Source organism: Anopheles gambiae, chromosome X (assembly GCF_943734735.2).
Source record: "Anopheles gambiae chromosome X, idAnoGambNW_F1_1, whole genome shotgun sequence".
In the NCBI taxonomy this organism is placed as follows: domain Eukaryota; kingdom Metazoa; phylum Arthropoda; class Insecta; order Diptera; family Culicidae; genus Anopheles; species Anopheles gambiae.
The window spans coordinates 916,123-931,440 of NC_064600.1; the positions used below are offsets into that span (position 1 = coordinate 916,123).

At 48.7% G+C, this 15,318-nt stretch overlaps 2 protein-coding genes across 38 annotated transcripts in view; one reads left to right on the forward strand and one right to left on the reverse strand.

Moving 5' to 3' along the window:
- Positions 1-10,565, forward strand: part of LOC1272222 (protein lap4) — a 53,118-nt gene extending 42,553 nt beyond the window's left edge. For 30 of the 34 annotated variants that reach the window (XM_061649049.1, XM_061649000.1, XM_061649059.1 and 27 more), the window contains 6 exons: positions 1,182-1,281; positions 1,353-1,548; positions 4,603-4,812; positions 5,850-6,117; positions 6,469-6,732; positions 7,871-10,565. In XM_061649049.1, coding sequence (XP_061505033.1) covers positions 1,182-1,281; positions 1,353-1,548; positions 4,603-4,812; positions 5,850-6,117; positions 6,469-6,732; positions 7,871-9,094 — 2,262 coding nt within the window. In that variant the 3' untranslated portion in view covers positions 9,095-10,565. Of the gene's footprint in view, positions 1-1,181; positions 1,282-1,352; positions 1,549-2,324; positions 3,741-4,602; positions 4,813-5,849; positions 6,118-6,468; positions 6,733-7,870 lie in introns of those variants that run through there. The other 4 variants (XM_061649096.1, XM_061649155.1, XM_061649170.1 and 1 more) reach the window with 2 other exon arrangements.
- On the reverse strand, positions 9,920-14,834 carry LOC1272221 (protein trachealess). 4 transcript variants are annotated; one of them, XM_061649206.1, is made up of 6 exons: positions 14,649-14,834; positions 13,972-14,178; positions 12,934-13,803; positions 12,732-12,838; positions 11,198-11,730; positions 9,920-11,071 (listed from the first exon to the last, which is right to left on the reverse strand). In XM_061649206.1, exons 2-6 carry the CDS (start codon positions 14,172-14,174, stop codon positions 10,901-10,903), a joined length of 1,884 nt encoding a protein of 627 aa, XP_061505190.1. In that variant the 5' UTR covers positions 14,175-14,178; positions 14,649-14,834; the 3' UTR covers positions 9,920-10,900. The 4 variants fall into 4 exon arrangements, with proteins under 4 accessions (XP_061505190.1, XP_311103.6, XP_061505184.1 ...); XM_311103.6 differs by having other exon boundaries at positions 12,732-12,829; positions 14,649-14,825; XM_061649200.1 differs by having other exon boundaries at positions 14,641-14,824.
- Between the last annotated feature and the right edge of the window lie 484 nt (positions 14,835-15,318).

A 15,318-nucleotide genomic window follows, 5' to 3' on the forward strand; every position in this document is an offset into this window, starting at 1 on the left:
ATGATAACAGGTGGTGTGTGATGTGCACGGTGGTGCAGCGACGAACCCTCAAACCGGGCAAAGAAAAGAGAGAGAGAGAGAGAGAAAAACCAACGTACATCATCCTCATCTGATTGACCCTCTTGTTTCTAATTATGTATGTTTTCATCTGTAGCTAATGAGTTTAGTAGTGAAGTAGTAAAGACAACAAAAAAAGGCTAAGTGTAGGCAAACCGTTACGTAATCATGGAGCGCCGGCATGCAAAACTTAGTGCTTTAGAGTAGCTGTATCGTAACGAACCCCAACCAAAGGGATTTATTAAACAAAACAAAACAAAACAATTGGTAGCAGTCGTAGCTGTTTGTGTAGCATTTGTGTGCGTGTGTTACCTTTTTTACTAACTATACATTTAACAACTGTAGAGTAAAATCGTTCGATTTCCCTTTTCTCTCCATTTCGAATAAATGTTCTCTGGCGCCAGTCAAGAGGCAGCGATTGAGTGGCAGATACGACTTTTTTTTTTAATATGACTTTTTCCCTCCTTGATTCGAATTGCTTTTCTGGCTCCTTTCTTATGTGTTGTAATGTATTTACGTTCAGCAATTTGGATTGAAAAGAAGAGAGAAAAAAAAGCTAATGCTCTTTTTAAGTCCTTTTACAACTGGTATGGTTTTGGGATAAATACCGCACTAAAAGCGCCCAGTGGCAACAACATGCTGGCTTTACGTGTATTGGGGCTTTGCTCTTCGTTTTATTACCGTTTATTGTTATTATTTTTTAAAATGCTGGCTCTGCTTGTGCCCTTCACTGCATGCGGTTGTGTTTTTACTCGGTTCTGCCTTTTGTATGTGGTGTGCCATATGTTGATCGTTTACTTGCATTACGCGTTTCATGTTTCGATGCGCCAGGATAAGCTTCGCTGCAGCCCTCGATCCGGTGCGGTGTAAACGCACACCCATCAATCAGCGGTTTAAGGTCGAGCGATCAACTACCACCTTGCACCTAGGGGGATATCGAAACACGGCTCCGCTCGATCGGAGGCTGCTGTTTACGGGAACATTTGAAGGAACAATTGGTTTTACCACCAGCCACTCACAAACTCTCTCACAACACAGCTGCCGAAGAAGCACCGAGCTCAAGTGTTTACCCTGTTTGTAATCAGTTCCCTCTCTGTAATCCTTCTTCCCCTCCCCCCACGCAGTCGCCGCCTCTAGGTCCGAAGACACCGAAGAGCGTGTCCGACAAGAAGCGATTCTTCGAGAACGCCATGGAAGATCAGCAGAAACCGACGCCCAAATCAGGTAAGGCTGCGCCGACCGTGTGTTGCTCGAGCGCTATTTTAATTTCCTTTTCTCGTCTTTTTTTTTTTTAGAAAAAGTCTTCTCTTTCCTATCGCAAGACGAGGTAGAAAAGCTGAGACAGGAGGAGGAGCGCAAGATCGCGTCGCTCGGCAAGGACCGGGTGCACCAGCGGTTCGGCGACGAGGAGGACGAGGACGACGACAACCGGTCGGACGGTGGCGACCGGCCGCCCGGCGACAAGTCCGACATCAACGACAATAACATGAGGTACGTACCGGAGGGATAGGGAGCGGGCCGAGGAACGGGTGTACTCCTAGCCCCTTCGCCATCTTTGCGCTGCGCCTCCGCCCGGGTCTTGGGATCACTATCACTACTGTTTGCTCTAGCGATAGCAACACACATGCACAGAGAGAGAAAAGTAACGCCGGGGGAGCCAACCTTCGAACCAAAGAGCGGAAGAGTGGAGAGAGTGCCTTCTTAGTAGTGGCTAGTGTAGTAGTGCCGCATTATGACCTCATCACACCCGCTGGGACACTTGGGGTTTTTCTTTTTCACGTTTTGTTTTGTGCACTTTGCGTAAAATAGTTTGCCGAAAGAAACGCCAAAACAGGGAGTAGTTATCCTTCTCGGCTTATCTGTCTCTCTCTCTCTCTCTGTCTTCCATGACTTTACTTTGCTTTCGTTTAACTACTTACTCACTCTTACTCCTACTACTACTGCCACTACCACTCCATTCGATGCTCGTCATGCGGAAGGGAGTTGGAGTGTAGAAACCTAAATCTATCTACTTACGTTGCTCCTCCTTTCAGCAACTGTCCAGCTCGAAATAACACTTACTTTACTAATCACCAACCTGTCCCTGAACCACAAACTTTTCCTCCCGTTTTTTTCCACAAACAAAAGCAGTGACACTTAGAAACGGCTACGGCGCCCCTCCTCCCTCTAACTTAATTAAGTTGTTTAAGTTTTTTTGTTTCTCGTAATAGTTTGCTGATTTATCCTAACCTCTTACCCCCCTTTTCACCCTTGTGTACTTCCTCCAGGAACCCGTTGGCAGAAATTGACGCTGTATTTAGATCATAGAAAATAAACCCATCACAACACACACACACACACCAACACATACATACATAAATATGTATCCCGCCATCGTCCTCTTTTCCCCTTTCCCTTTCCCCGCTATTGACGTATTAACAGCAACAACAACAACAACAAACCGTGCTGCAGCTAAGATCGAGATTTCCTCGCCGCTTCATTTCCACCCTGTTACATTCCTGATGTGCTTTGTATGTGAAAAAATCCAACGACACACGCCTGTAAAGTGTGTCTAGCTAAGCTTCAGCATCAGCTGAAAAGCCAAACACAACAGTAGGGGAAGAGAACAACTAAGATTAGCATAGGCATATGAATTGTCAAAAATCCCCTTTTTAATGTTTTAAGTAGATTTACTTTCTGTTTTTTTTCTCTCTCTCTTTCTTTTTAATTACCGCACATTTCATTCTTGTTGGCATTTCAACTGTCTGTGTGTGTGTGCCTGTTGCGTTTTTGTCTATTCATAGACTGTAGGTAGGACCTAAGGACGTGTCTCTTAGTATATAGTAAGCGTGTGCGTTAGCTCCCGCTATCGATCATCCCCGATATGACGAGGCGACGTAAAGAGGCAGTCGAAGAGTGCTTCCGTGCAAGGGGGTTTTGCGCCGCATTTCCACACACACACTCTCTCTCGCTTGGACAGAGAGGTGGCATTACTACTTTATAGCATACACAGTGGCACACTTAAATTGGCACTCAATTGGCGCAGCGGAGAGTTTTATTCAATTGTTGAAAGCCAGTAAAGCGCGTATTTAGGTAGAAAAGGGTTCGAAGAAAATGAGAGGATCAAATGGGGTTTTTTTTTTTTTTTACACAACATTATCTACCGATTGGCTTTGAAAACAGGGTACACTGCAGCGTTCGAAAGCATTTGTCATCTTTTAACATCGCCCCGCAGCCGCGCTCGGTGTGTGCGGGACGATTGTGCACTGAGCGGGTGCTTGTCTCACACATGGATTGCAAGGATGTAGTATACATAATATGTATGTATCATACACACACAAACAAACGCACACACGCACACACTTATTATTACTATTCGCTCCCTTCCTCAATCCTTCCCACGCCTCCGTTTCCCCTCCTCCGTCCCTTATGTAAAGAGTAAGTGCGGCAGCGAACGGAAACCGAAAAGCGTTTCGGTACAATTAGTGGCCTCGTTTTTAATCTTAATATGTACGCACACACACACACATACACACAAACAAACACAAACACATCTATAGATTTATATATATACATACATGTTCGTATACATTCTCTCTGTCGTATACATATTTTCTTGTTGTCTTTTTTTTATTTTGACCCTTTTGTCTGTAAATACATCTCAAAAGTGATAATAATAAAACTAATTACTGTACTGCTTGGAATGCGCTCTGTTTCTCTTTCATTGCCCTTTTTTTGTGTACCCCTTTAACCTTGTGTACATCTCTCGACGTATCTTCTCTGCCTGGACATCAGCAATTAATTTTAGCGGTTAAGTTGGGGAGTGGTGACAATGGCAGCGGTGGGCCCTTTTTATCTTCGCTGTAGAGTATTTAGTCGATCTCTCTCTCACTTTCTCTATCATACTCTCTTAATTATTATGATTTACTATTACCTTTTTTCTTGTGGGTTCGTACGGTTCATTCTACCTCTTTGCGCGCTTCCTTCTGTCTTTCTGTTCCTTCACTCTTTAAATATCCTTTCGAGTTGTGTACAACTATGCAGTAGCTTGTTTAGTAAGGCTCTCCTCCACCACACTTACCCACCATAGTATGCCAGTGATTGCGCAATCAGCGGAAACAAATAAAGCAAAATATTTTATTTAAAACATTAGCTCGTAAAGCGTTTTCCCGGTGTTTGTGTGTGGCAAACCTCAATTCCGATCGCCCTTCCCCAGTGAGGGGAATGGAGGGAGGGGGCTATTCAGAATTGAGTGCGCTTGGACACCATCACCACCACCACCACCCCCTCCTTAGCTAGCATGGGTGTATCGCCGCTGCCCGAACGCTCTGCTACGGTGGCTAGCGCGTGTACGCTTGCACCAAACATAACTGACCTTTGGATATGAAAACCTCAATCTCACCCCTCTTTAACAATGCTTACCACACACAATCGCCGCTGATCCGCGAACCACGAATCAATCGAAAAAAAAATCTATAAAAAAAAACGAAATCTCAATATTACGCTGATGAAAACCGACCATACTCGAACTCGCGAATACTACATCAACGCCAAAACGAAATGCAGGGAGGAGTCGGCGACGGGTCGGACCGAGGAGGACGAGCAGGGCAGGGTGGCCGGCGGACTGCTGACGGCGGCATCGCCGCTCGCGAAGACGCCGATGAGCCGCATCCCGATACGGACCGTGAACGCGGAGAAGCGGGCCCGCGCCAGCAACTGCCTGCCGCCGGAGTACGACGAGTCCAAGCTGAGCCCGTCCGAGATTCGTGCATTAAGGTAAGTGTCGGACGGTGTGAGGCACGCTCCTCTAGCCTGTTGATAAAATGATAGGGAATCGCTCAAACATCTTAACGTCATGGCATGGAATTTGATTTCCGAGGCTTTAGTGGATAGATCCAGTGGAGTTGGTAGTCTCTGGAAAGATTCACATTGTTGTTGTTGTGAATTGTTGAAATATCCACTCCAAAGAGACTATATCTTGAAGAGATGTCAATGTATATACTCTAGAATACTTTAAAAAAATGTTGGAATACGCTTCAAGCTCATCAAGGCTCATCTGGATTTGGTTAGAGACATTGGATAAGCCGTGGAAGACATCTACTGCTGCATTCAATATCTTCCAATAATACGTGTGGTGGAATCGATACGAGGACAATATGTCCAATCGGAAATAATTCAGACTTCAATCAGGGTCTAGTGTAATGATGTGTTCCTTGGAGCGCATCCGCGACTCCAACCTGACTTCGGCTATTGTTAGTCCGATTCTGACCCCGGCAAACTCCGAACCACTAGATCCGCCGGGAGTCGGAGTCGTCCGGAGTCGTCCGCAGTCATTCGGAGCTGTCCGGAGTCTTCCAGAGTCGTGCAGACTCCAGACGACTGCGGGAGATTACGAATGATTCCGAACAACTCTGGACAATGCTGGGCTGTAGGTCCTACCTTCCGGAGTCAGTTCCGAAATTGTCGGAAGTAGACTCCGGATGTTTGCCAACTTTATCCATCACTAGGTTAGTGGCATCTCCAATCTGTGCCAAATTGCTGGCACCTTTTCTGGAAAATCTCTGGTCTAGATGCAGATGAGCCGAATGCAGCTCTGAGCTTTCCACTTTCACTGTCATTGGTTACGTTATCGGATGTTGTCGAGATAGCTCATAAATTGAAGTACATTGGGAGACATCAGGAGGGCCTCATATATTCAACTTAAACAACTCACTTATTGAGTCGAGAAACCTAACGGAAGTCTCTAAAACACTTTATTACAATCACTCCCATTAAATGCTTCTCAAATGTTCACTTCTCCTTCCGCCACACAGAGCCCAGAAGCGTGCCGCATGGCGACAGGCTCGCCTAAAGTCGCTCGAAAACGATGCGCTGCAGGCCCAGATCATGATCCAGACGATGGCGGCCGGACTCGGGCTGCACGAGGACTCGCTGCTGAACTCGAGCAGCGCCAGCGAAGGCGTCGACGGAAGCTTCTCGCGGAGCGCACTGGCGGCGAGCAATGTTTCGCCGCTGCCGGCCGCACAGTCACCGTTACCAACGCCGCCCGCACCATCGGCGGACAACAACGACGAGCACGAGGTAAGAATGGTTCCTACTTCGACCCCCTACTCAAAGTACTGAGCCCATTTCCCTCCTTAAGTGAATCTCTATCGCTCGGTAACTCTCCGCTAGACATCTTTATTAACTTTAGTGTGTGTATGTGTGTGTGTGTGTGTGTGTGTAACCAAAGGAAAAGTATGAACCTGTTTTTTACCTCTCTTAACTGTGCTATTCCCTTACATGTGCTCCCTCACGCGCGATGTTTTAACGTCTAATCCTCGTGTAACACAAAAAATAAAACAAATCGGACATAAACAACACACCTCCAAACACACCTCCCCCAAACAACCACTCTTACCGCCCTCCACCAACCCACCAAACACTAAGCAGCCGTCCGCCAACGGCGACGACGACGACGACGACGACGACGATCACCACGATGGACGGAGCAGCAGTGCGGACGAAGCAGGCGGTGCGGACGATCGGCTGCAGCGGCGGTTTCCCCGGCTCGCGGTAAAGTCCCGACCGGGCAGCGAGATCGTCGTGCGCGAGACGGAGAAGGTCGTGGAGGAGAAGGTGACGCGCCGGACCGAGGAGGCACCGGGCGGCGGCCTCCGCACGGTTGAGTACATTGAGAAGGTCATCGAAACCGAGGTTAGAGACTCGCCGCCGCCGGCCACATTTAACACACGCTCTGCACACCCCTCACACACCACAGCCACCAACACTCCCACCACCAACCGGCACACTCAAACGACGCGTAGTACACCCGTAGTATCGCTGCAGTAGGCTTTTGGCATGGTTGGCGCACTATCCGCCAGGATCGCTTCAGTAGTAGACGCCTGTCCTGCTTTAAGAGCCACCCTGCTTTAAAGGAGTTTTTGTTTGTTTGTATCTTGTTCCGTTCAAACACCTTTGCACACATTGCAACCACCCGCGCAAGTAGTACCTGGAAACGTACCCTTTTGCATTCTGATACTTTTGGCACATTTTCTGAACTCTGGGTGACTTTAAGTGAAACATTGTATGCCTTTTTTTTTATTGTACAAAATTATAGCGTCGCCAGCAGTTCAGCAAGTGTGGCAAATGTATCAGAACCGCTGAAAGCTCGCTTATAAATGACCGTATAACAGTCGTTGCTGCTAAATTTCGGCTCTAAGGCAACCCCACGCACATTTTTTTATCTGTTACTCGACAATGTTTTACTATAAAATAAATAATGATAAACTCACAAGGTATTCAAGTAGATTAGCGACAACTTTATTGATACAATTAAATATAGTATAGTATAAAATAATAGCAAAAAAAAAGATTTTCAATTAATATTGATTTTTTATTATCGATTTTCTAGCTTTATTTAACGATTTCTGAAATGCAAATTATTAGTAACAAAGTAAAACATTGCAAAGAGTTTTCCCTAGCATAGAATATTAGACTTATAGACACAAAGCGACGAAAACGAGACAAGAGTTGGTGCCTTAGAGGCGAACATTATGAGAAGCTCGCAAAAATTGCTGACTGAGAGACAAAAAAAAATACAACAAAAACGAGGCAACGATTTGTTTGATTCTTATTTTCAGCATTTAGCTGCACGCCGCGCACCTGTTGGTTTCGATTATTTCCCCCCAAACGCTCAACGCCCCATTAGAGATATATTCGCACCGCATTCCTGCTCACCTTGTTCCACTTTGTTATCACGCTGTACTTTGTTTTGAGTTGTTTGCTCAACAAAACCCAAACGACAGCTACAAAACAACACTAATGCTCTCCATACGTTCCGTTGTTTTTGTAGGTGGAGACGATGCGCGAAAAGATTATCATGTTCGAGCTGGAAGATTCGTCGTCCGCGGACAGCGAGCGGGACGGGGGCGGAAAGGTGGAGGCAAAGAACGGTATGCCCACCGACCAGGCGGGCGGTACGGGCCGGTGGGTGGACGGGAGCGAGCCGGCAGTCCACCAGCCGGACCAGCCGGTGCAGCTGCAAACGATCGTCGAGGTGATCAATCCGATGCTGAGCGGGGACGGGCAGCCGAACGACATTGCGATCGGCCGGTACAGCGATGTGGCGTACGGGGAGGAAGACTCGCTGGTGGTGGACGGTGTGGAGGACTCCACCGATGCCACCACACCAGTCGAGTACGCCGGGCGGTACGCGTACGAGCACGGTGCGTACGAGTCGATCAACGACAAGATGAAGCACGTGCTGCGCGAGCTAAAGCAGAACGAGAAGGTGCGGCAGAACCTGTCGAAAAGCTTGACCGAGGAGGAAATTTTGGCCCTGCAGGCGCAAGAGCTAGCGGAACAGGAGGAAGACGGGCTCGAGGAGGAAGAGGAGGAGGAGGAGGAGGAGGAGGACGTGCGGGAGCAGTACGAGGAGAAGACGGGCGCCATCGGCACGGTGTTTATGGTGCGCGAGCGACTGATCAACGATTTCTACACCCACCAGACCGAGCTGGCCCACGAGCAGCAGCAGCAGCAGCAGCGAAAGTACCACCAGCAGAAGCTGATGGACGATCCGGCCTCGTACCGGGACTGCGAGGTGATCACGAACCCGAGCGCGGACCGGTTTTCGCCCACGTTCGACCACCATTCCGGACCGGCGGGCCAGCTGTACCACCAGACGATCCACTCGGAGAAGCTGCGCGCGGTGTTCGGCAGCGACGATGGCGACGAGGACGACGACGACGACGACGAGTGCGAGGAGGAGCGGGCGGAGGATCGGCGGAACGGTAACACGATCGGGGGGGTGGTCGCACCGGCCACCGAACCGGCGACTGCTGCTGGTGTGGAGGAACAGGAGGAGGAGGAGGAGGACGAGGAAGAGGATGACGTCATCATTGCGCCGTCGAGAGCGGTCGCAGCGACGGCAGCGGTAGAGCCGAGCAACGGGACGAGTAGCAACGCCAGCAGCGCAACTACCGCCACCACCACCACCACCACCACCACCGCCACCGCCGTCCCATCGTCGACCGGCAACAACAAGCGCAAGAAGCGCAAGGGCAAAAAGAAGAAGTAGAACCCCAGGTATGGGGAGAGGGCGAGCGAACGATGATTATCTGTATTCTTCCAGGAGTGTGTGCGCTCCATCCTTAGCTAATTGTGTAGAACGATTTTAACGAAAACAAACGACGAACCCGGTATATTGCGTTAGGTTCCTCTTTTTTTGTATTTTTTTTATTTTTTTTATTTTATTTTATTTTTTTTTTTTTGGTAAAACGACAGGAGTAATCAAAAAAGGGGAGAGCATTTAGTTCATTTTAACTACTAATCCCCCTTGTCGGGGGCTCTGCAGCAGCTCTTTTGGAATACGTCACACAAACAGTCAAATTCACCGCGATGGTGTGGTGTGCAGGGCGGGAAAAGAAATGATAACAATGTAAGGGCGCAGCTAAGGCTTACTATAATAAGTGTGTTTGTGTGTGTGTGTGAGTGCGCGCGCTTGATAGGCAGCTTATTTTTTCTCACTATTTTTTTTACAATTATTATAATTCTTCTTCAATGTCTAATGATGCATTAACTTTTAGCTTAGACAGCTAGAGAAACCGAACGGTTTCCTTTTTTTTTATTTTTTTAAGGAAGAATAGTTTAACACAAACGCCCGAATAGATAATAGAAAGAAAGGGAAGAAACGAGACTATAATACGTTATGCACTTCACATACACGCTACGGATATATATATACTTTTCTTTATTATATCAGTTGCAATAATTATCATCTAACGAAACGTCATGCCTTCCCGCTTTCTTTCTGTTTACCCTCCTTCCCAGTAGCCCGTTTATCTCCTAATATTTATCGCGAGACGTGCGAAGGAGTGAGCTTGTTTTTGAAGCACATGATAGCTGTTTTATTATTATTATTACGTTTAGTTTGATTTCTCGCTTCTTTCTTACCCTTTGTTTTCTAACCACGGAAAAGAAGTTCCACCGCAAAAAAACGCGTTTATAATCACTTCTTCTTTTTTTTTGTTTTAATTATTGCTTTACAATTAAGGTTTATTATATTTAGCATTGTAGCAAACGTTCACAGTGAGCGCGCAGATACGGCATGGGAGCCTGGAAGTAGAATGGGGAGGGGAGGGGGGGGGCGGGGGTGGTAATGTTGGTCGTGCAAGAGAACACTTTGTGCGTGCATTGATTTTATTAGTGAGTGGAGCGAGTGCCCTAGGAGGATGGGGCGCGTACACTTATTTTTCCGTTCGGATTTCTAAACCTATCATCAGCAAGTGAGAGCAGCGCCAAACACAACATTCCTGTTTTGGGGAGGGCAGGGGCTCATGTTCTGACCGCCTTTTGCAGCAAGCAGCCTTGTGAAAATGTTACGCAGTTTTCGTTGGATGCCTGCACGACCAGTCCGCCCCGGCATTTCCTCCGGCAAGGCCCTCCTCCAGCCGGGCCTGCGTTCGAGATGCGCAAACCCCGTTCTTATGGCAATATGTAAACGAAGCGAAATAAAACAACTATTTAACTCAAACGCGAGCAATGTCTAACGTCCTTCTTCTTCTACTTCTTATTCCTTTGCTGAGAAAAATGCCCGTTACTTACTACTATTATAAAACGTACGCCACCGGCTCTAGACACAAAGCGATTGGGTAATTAACTCTAGCACTAATACGTTCTACACCAACCCTGCGTGTGTGTGTGAGTGCATGGCGTATCACTAATCCACTAACAGATGAGGTTGCGTGAGCAGAGCATGGAAGAGGGGGAGATGGGGTCATCCCACTTTAAAACACTAATCCAAATGGTAAAACACCACACCGGTTTGTTGATCGCTGGCTGTGTGTGTGTGTGTGTGTGTGATGGAAGATTGATTGGTGGCCCTCTAGTGGGACTCCTGCAGCACCTTCTTCGACGGTTTGTTCAGCACCCGGATGACGCTGGCCCGGTTGTTGACGCTCTTCTTGCCGCCGGACGACTTCTTCGCGTCGAGCCGCTCGCCGTTCTCGTTCGGCATCGCGTTCAGCATCGGGCTGCCGCTCTTGAGGCGCTGGTGCTGGATTGGGGTTAAGGATGCATTTGCATTGATTTATCGTCAAAAACAGAGAGTGAGAGAGAGAGAGAGAGAGAGAGAGAGCGGAGCGTCTTGGACGGAGTTCGCCCCTGCACCAACACACCTTACCTTGCTATTGCTGCAGCCCTTCTCGCGCTGCTCCAGCAGCTTGTCCTTGTAGTCGTGCTCCTTCTTGTCGCCACCGTACGCCATCCCCAGCCCGCCCTTGCCGAGGCCGGCCTTGTCCAGCAGGTCCACCTTGTGGTCGACGTGCGAGGCACCCCCGTCCAGATGGTACCCGCCGCCGCCGCTACCGTCGCCGTGATGATGGCCATGGTGGGTGGGATGGGTAATGCCGCCCGTCTCCAGCTCGTACCCGTCCGCTGGCTGGGGCTTTTTCGAGCCGGCCGCGCCGGTGGCGGGCGGCAGCACCTTCGCGTGGTAGTCGCCGAGCACGCCCGCCGCCGACGGGATCTGCGAGATGTCCAGGATGAGGTTCTCCTTCTCCGGCTTGGTGATGATGTAGTTGACGCAGATCACCGTCTGGTCGCTCATGTTCTTCGTCTGGCAGACCATCGTGCAGCAGGACTGGATCCAGAAGTAGCCCGCGTTCTTGTTCAGGATGCGGTAGAACGGGGTCAGCACCTGGCCCTTTTGAATTACTGGTGGCAGAGGACGCAAGGTGTAAATGTTTCAGTTTTGCGGATGGGGGTATTGGGAATGTTTTGGGACAGACTTGTGTGAATGAATCTACCGCGAGGAGTCATTAAGTGATTCATTTGTCAATGGAGAATGATTCAGTGGATACGAGCGATTCGTTGAGGTACATTGGTACAGTCGTTAACTCACATGACTACGGATTGTTATGCCTGATATGAAGAAGATTTTGATTGATGAATCATAGAAGATTCATTACAAGGGTTTTCATATGATCTGATAGAGTTTGCGTACTGTCTGGAGTCTGGGTCACATTAAGTGATAAAGTTATGTCTTGTTTGTGATTTGACAGATGTTGACAAAACGTCACAAGGTGTCCAAGAAGAGTGCTAACTTAGCAGAACCGCTAAAAACTAGTGTTGGGTTTCATGAATCTTTCGTTGAGATTCATTCATATGAATCTTCAGTGATTCGAATCTCGAGTCGAATCTTCAAAGATTCATGAATCTTCAAAGAGTTATGAATGTCTGAAGATTCATGTATCTTTGAAGAGTCGACTCGAGATTCGAATCACTGAAGATTCATATGAATGAATCTCAACGAAAGATTCATGAAACCCAACACTAGTTTTTAGCGGTTCTGCTAAGTTAGCACTCTTCTTGGACACCTTGTGACGTTTTGTCAACAGATTCATTGAATCAGATTCATTGAATAATTCCAAAGATTAATTCAGATTCATCCTGTATGCCTGTAGATCAATCTTTGCCTATTTTCTAACTACAAATGATTCGCTATTCAGTTTGAATCCCTTTGAATCAATCGAGATGGAGCGAATCCTTCAAAATTCAGAAATCTCGAAGGATACACGAATCATTCAAGAAGATTCACGTTTATTGCTTTCCTTGCAAGATTCATTCTGATTCAATAGTCTGAATCTGATTCACCCAAAACTATTTGAAGAGATATAAAAAGAGAGAGAAAGAGAGAGAATAAGAGGGCTACTTACGCTCACTGTGGCTCTTTTTCAGCTTGTGCGCATCCTGACCGTGGCAGAGGCTGTAGATGCTCTTCCCGTTCAGCTCGTCGGCGGTGTAGTCCAGAAAACTGGAAATCCTATCAACGGTGAGATTGGGTTCCAATATTGTTTCAACAAGCTGTTCGCGTCCCGTCCCCCATCCCCGTGGTTCGCAACCCCGTGCTGCACGTACCTGTTCTCGCAGTGTATGATGGTTAGGTCGAGGCTGGTGCGAAACACGAACATGTCCGACTCGAGCTTGATCTCGTGCAGCGAGGGCGGCGGCAGCGCGATCCCGATGCCGACCATCCCGATCACCGTCTGCTTGTCGGTGTGGCTTTCCTCCTGCCCCGCGCCCTTCTTGCGCAGATGGCACAGCAGCAGTATCACCCGGTAGCCGGACGACTTGAAGTGGCAGCCGCGCTTGGTCAGCGTCGACTTCATGCGGATGCAGAACGCCCGATCGTCGCCCTCGTACGATTCGCCCGGCAGCAGGCCCTTGCCGCCCGGCGCATCCTTGCCCAGCTTCAGCACCGTCGGCTTCTCCGCCGTCGGCCCATCGTCCCCGTACCCGCCGTAGCTCGCGTACTCCGCCCCCTTCTTGATGCCGAGCTGCTGCTCGACCTCGGCGTGGTCGTTCTTGTGCACGTAGTCGAAGATGCTGCTGCCCGTCATCTCCACCTGCGACAGGCCGAGGTAGATCGAGACCGTCTCGGAGATGTAGAGGAAGCGCCCGTCCACGCCGGTCGAGATGGCGAACCCGTCCAGCGACTGCAGGATGTGCGTGCCGAGGTGCGTCTCGAACATCTCGTTGAAGTACTGCGGCGCGTTGTAGTTCTGGAAGCCGATCGGGTCCTTGCACCAGGACGGCACGCCGTTCTCGCTGAACTCCTTCAGCTTCAGGTAGCTGATCGTGAGCCGTATGATGGACGCCTTGTCCAGCTGGCTGGTGATGGCGGCCGGCAGGGGCAGCATCTTTGCCAGCTCGTAGAACTCGTAGTTCTCCTTGCCGCGGCGGGAGCGGGCCGCATCGCGCGACTTTTCCTTGCGCAGCTCGATCAGGCTGCAGAGAAGAGAGAGAGAGAAGGATAAAGAGAGAGAGAGAGAGAGAAAGAGAGAGAGAAAGAGAAAGAGAGAGAGAGAGAGAGAGAGAGAGAGAGAGAGAGAAGATGACGATGAGATGCTGTGAGTTGCGGGAAAGGCTGCGGCTGCTGCAGGCGCCACTACCTACCCCGGCTCGACCGTTGCGAGGTTGCTCGAGACACCCGAGTTGTGGCCCTGGATCGAGGAGTACGTGATCGGGCAGAAGTCCTGCCCGGAGACGATCCACGAGTGTGGAAAGCCGGAGTTGCTCATGCTCAGGGCGTTCGACATGATTTGCGATGACCGATGAAAATTGCTATACTCGACTTGCAGGGAGGAGAAAGGGAACATAATGCTGCAACAAGAGGGGAAGAGGAAGGATGGAGAAAATGGATGTTACTTTCACAGCACCAGCAAAGCCCCGTTTGCACCCCGCTTCATTAGCTTCCAGTTTCGGTTTTAGCCCAAGAACTTCGCAAGGACGTAACACAACTGCGCCTCCCGCCAGTTACCAAAAAGTTCGTTAAATAATCGGCCGCGGTTGAAATTGTTTCACTAGGATTAACTACTATTTGCCTTACCCTTAGGGCCCTCGGGAAGCAAAATTTAAATCGTCCCAAATTTTACGGACGTACACACCCTCACCACAACCAAACCGAACGCAACTGAGTAAAAGCAAAATTTTCTCCACGGTGGCTAGTTCGCGCTTTTCGATGTTAGCATTTCAAACAAAATACGTTAATGAGCTCCCTCTTGCCCTGCCGAGCGAGGGGCACGTAAAACGGTGTTGCTTTTTTGGCCAACGATTTCGTCGCACCTACTTACGAACACAATTCCCGATCAGTAGCGGTTGGCTGACCTGCTGGAAGTTTACAAATTGCGCTGCTATCACCAAAGTTCACCAAAGATTCAAATTTCACGCCTTCAATTGCACATTTTACCGTGGCGCCTGAGCTCACTTGCTCTTGCACCAGCGCAACGACGACGGGCTGTGGATGCGGTCGCGCCCCCACTTTAACGAAACGGCGAGCTCGTGAACTAGCGAGCGCCTAGCGGTGGGACTGCGCTCACAAACCACCGTACCGGCTCAGTGAAAAGCGCTATGGAGTGTTTTGATTTGTTGTTTCTTGTTGTGCAACGAGATGCAGTTGATAATAAAAAAAAGGGTTCAAACATTTTGATTGAATGACATAGAACGTGTGACAGCATAAACAGATTTGCTTTTGCTAACTTCCACACAGTCGACTGTTAAATTGATTAAGCCCCTTTGTTGAGCATACATTACTCATGCGTTTCGGTTGCATGGAAAGCAAAGACAATCATGTTTATTTTTTATACATCTGTATTTTTGCAATAGGCTGCGTGTTGTCAAAATGGAAAAAAACGAAAAATTAAATCAACACATTTGCAGCGTACCATCACCATCGCTACTCATTATCAGCCCTTCCCGTTTTGAAATGAAAACAAATGCATTGAGTGTCCGGATGAGCGGGCT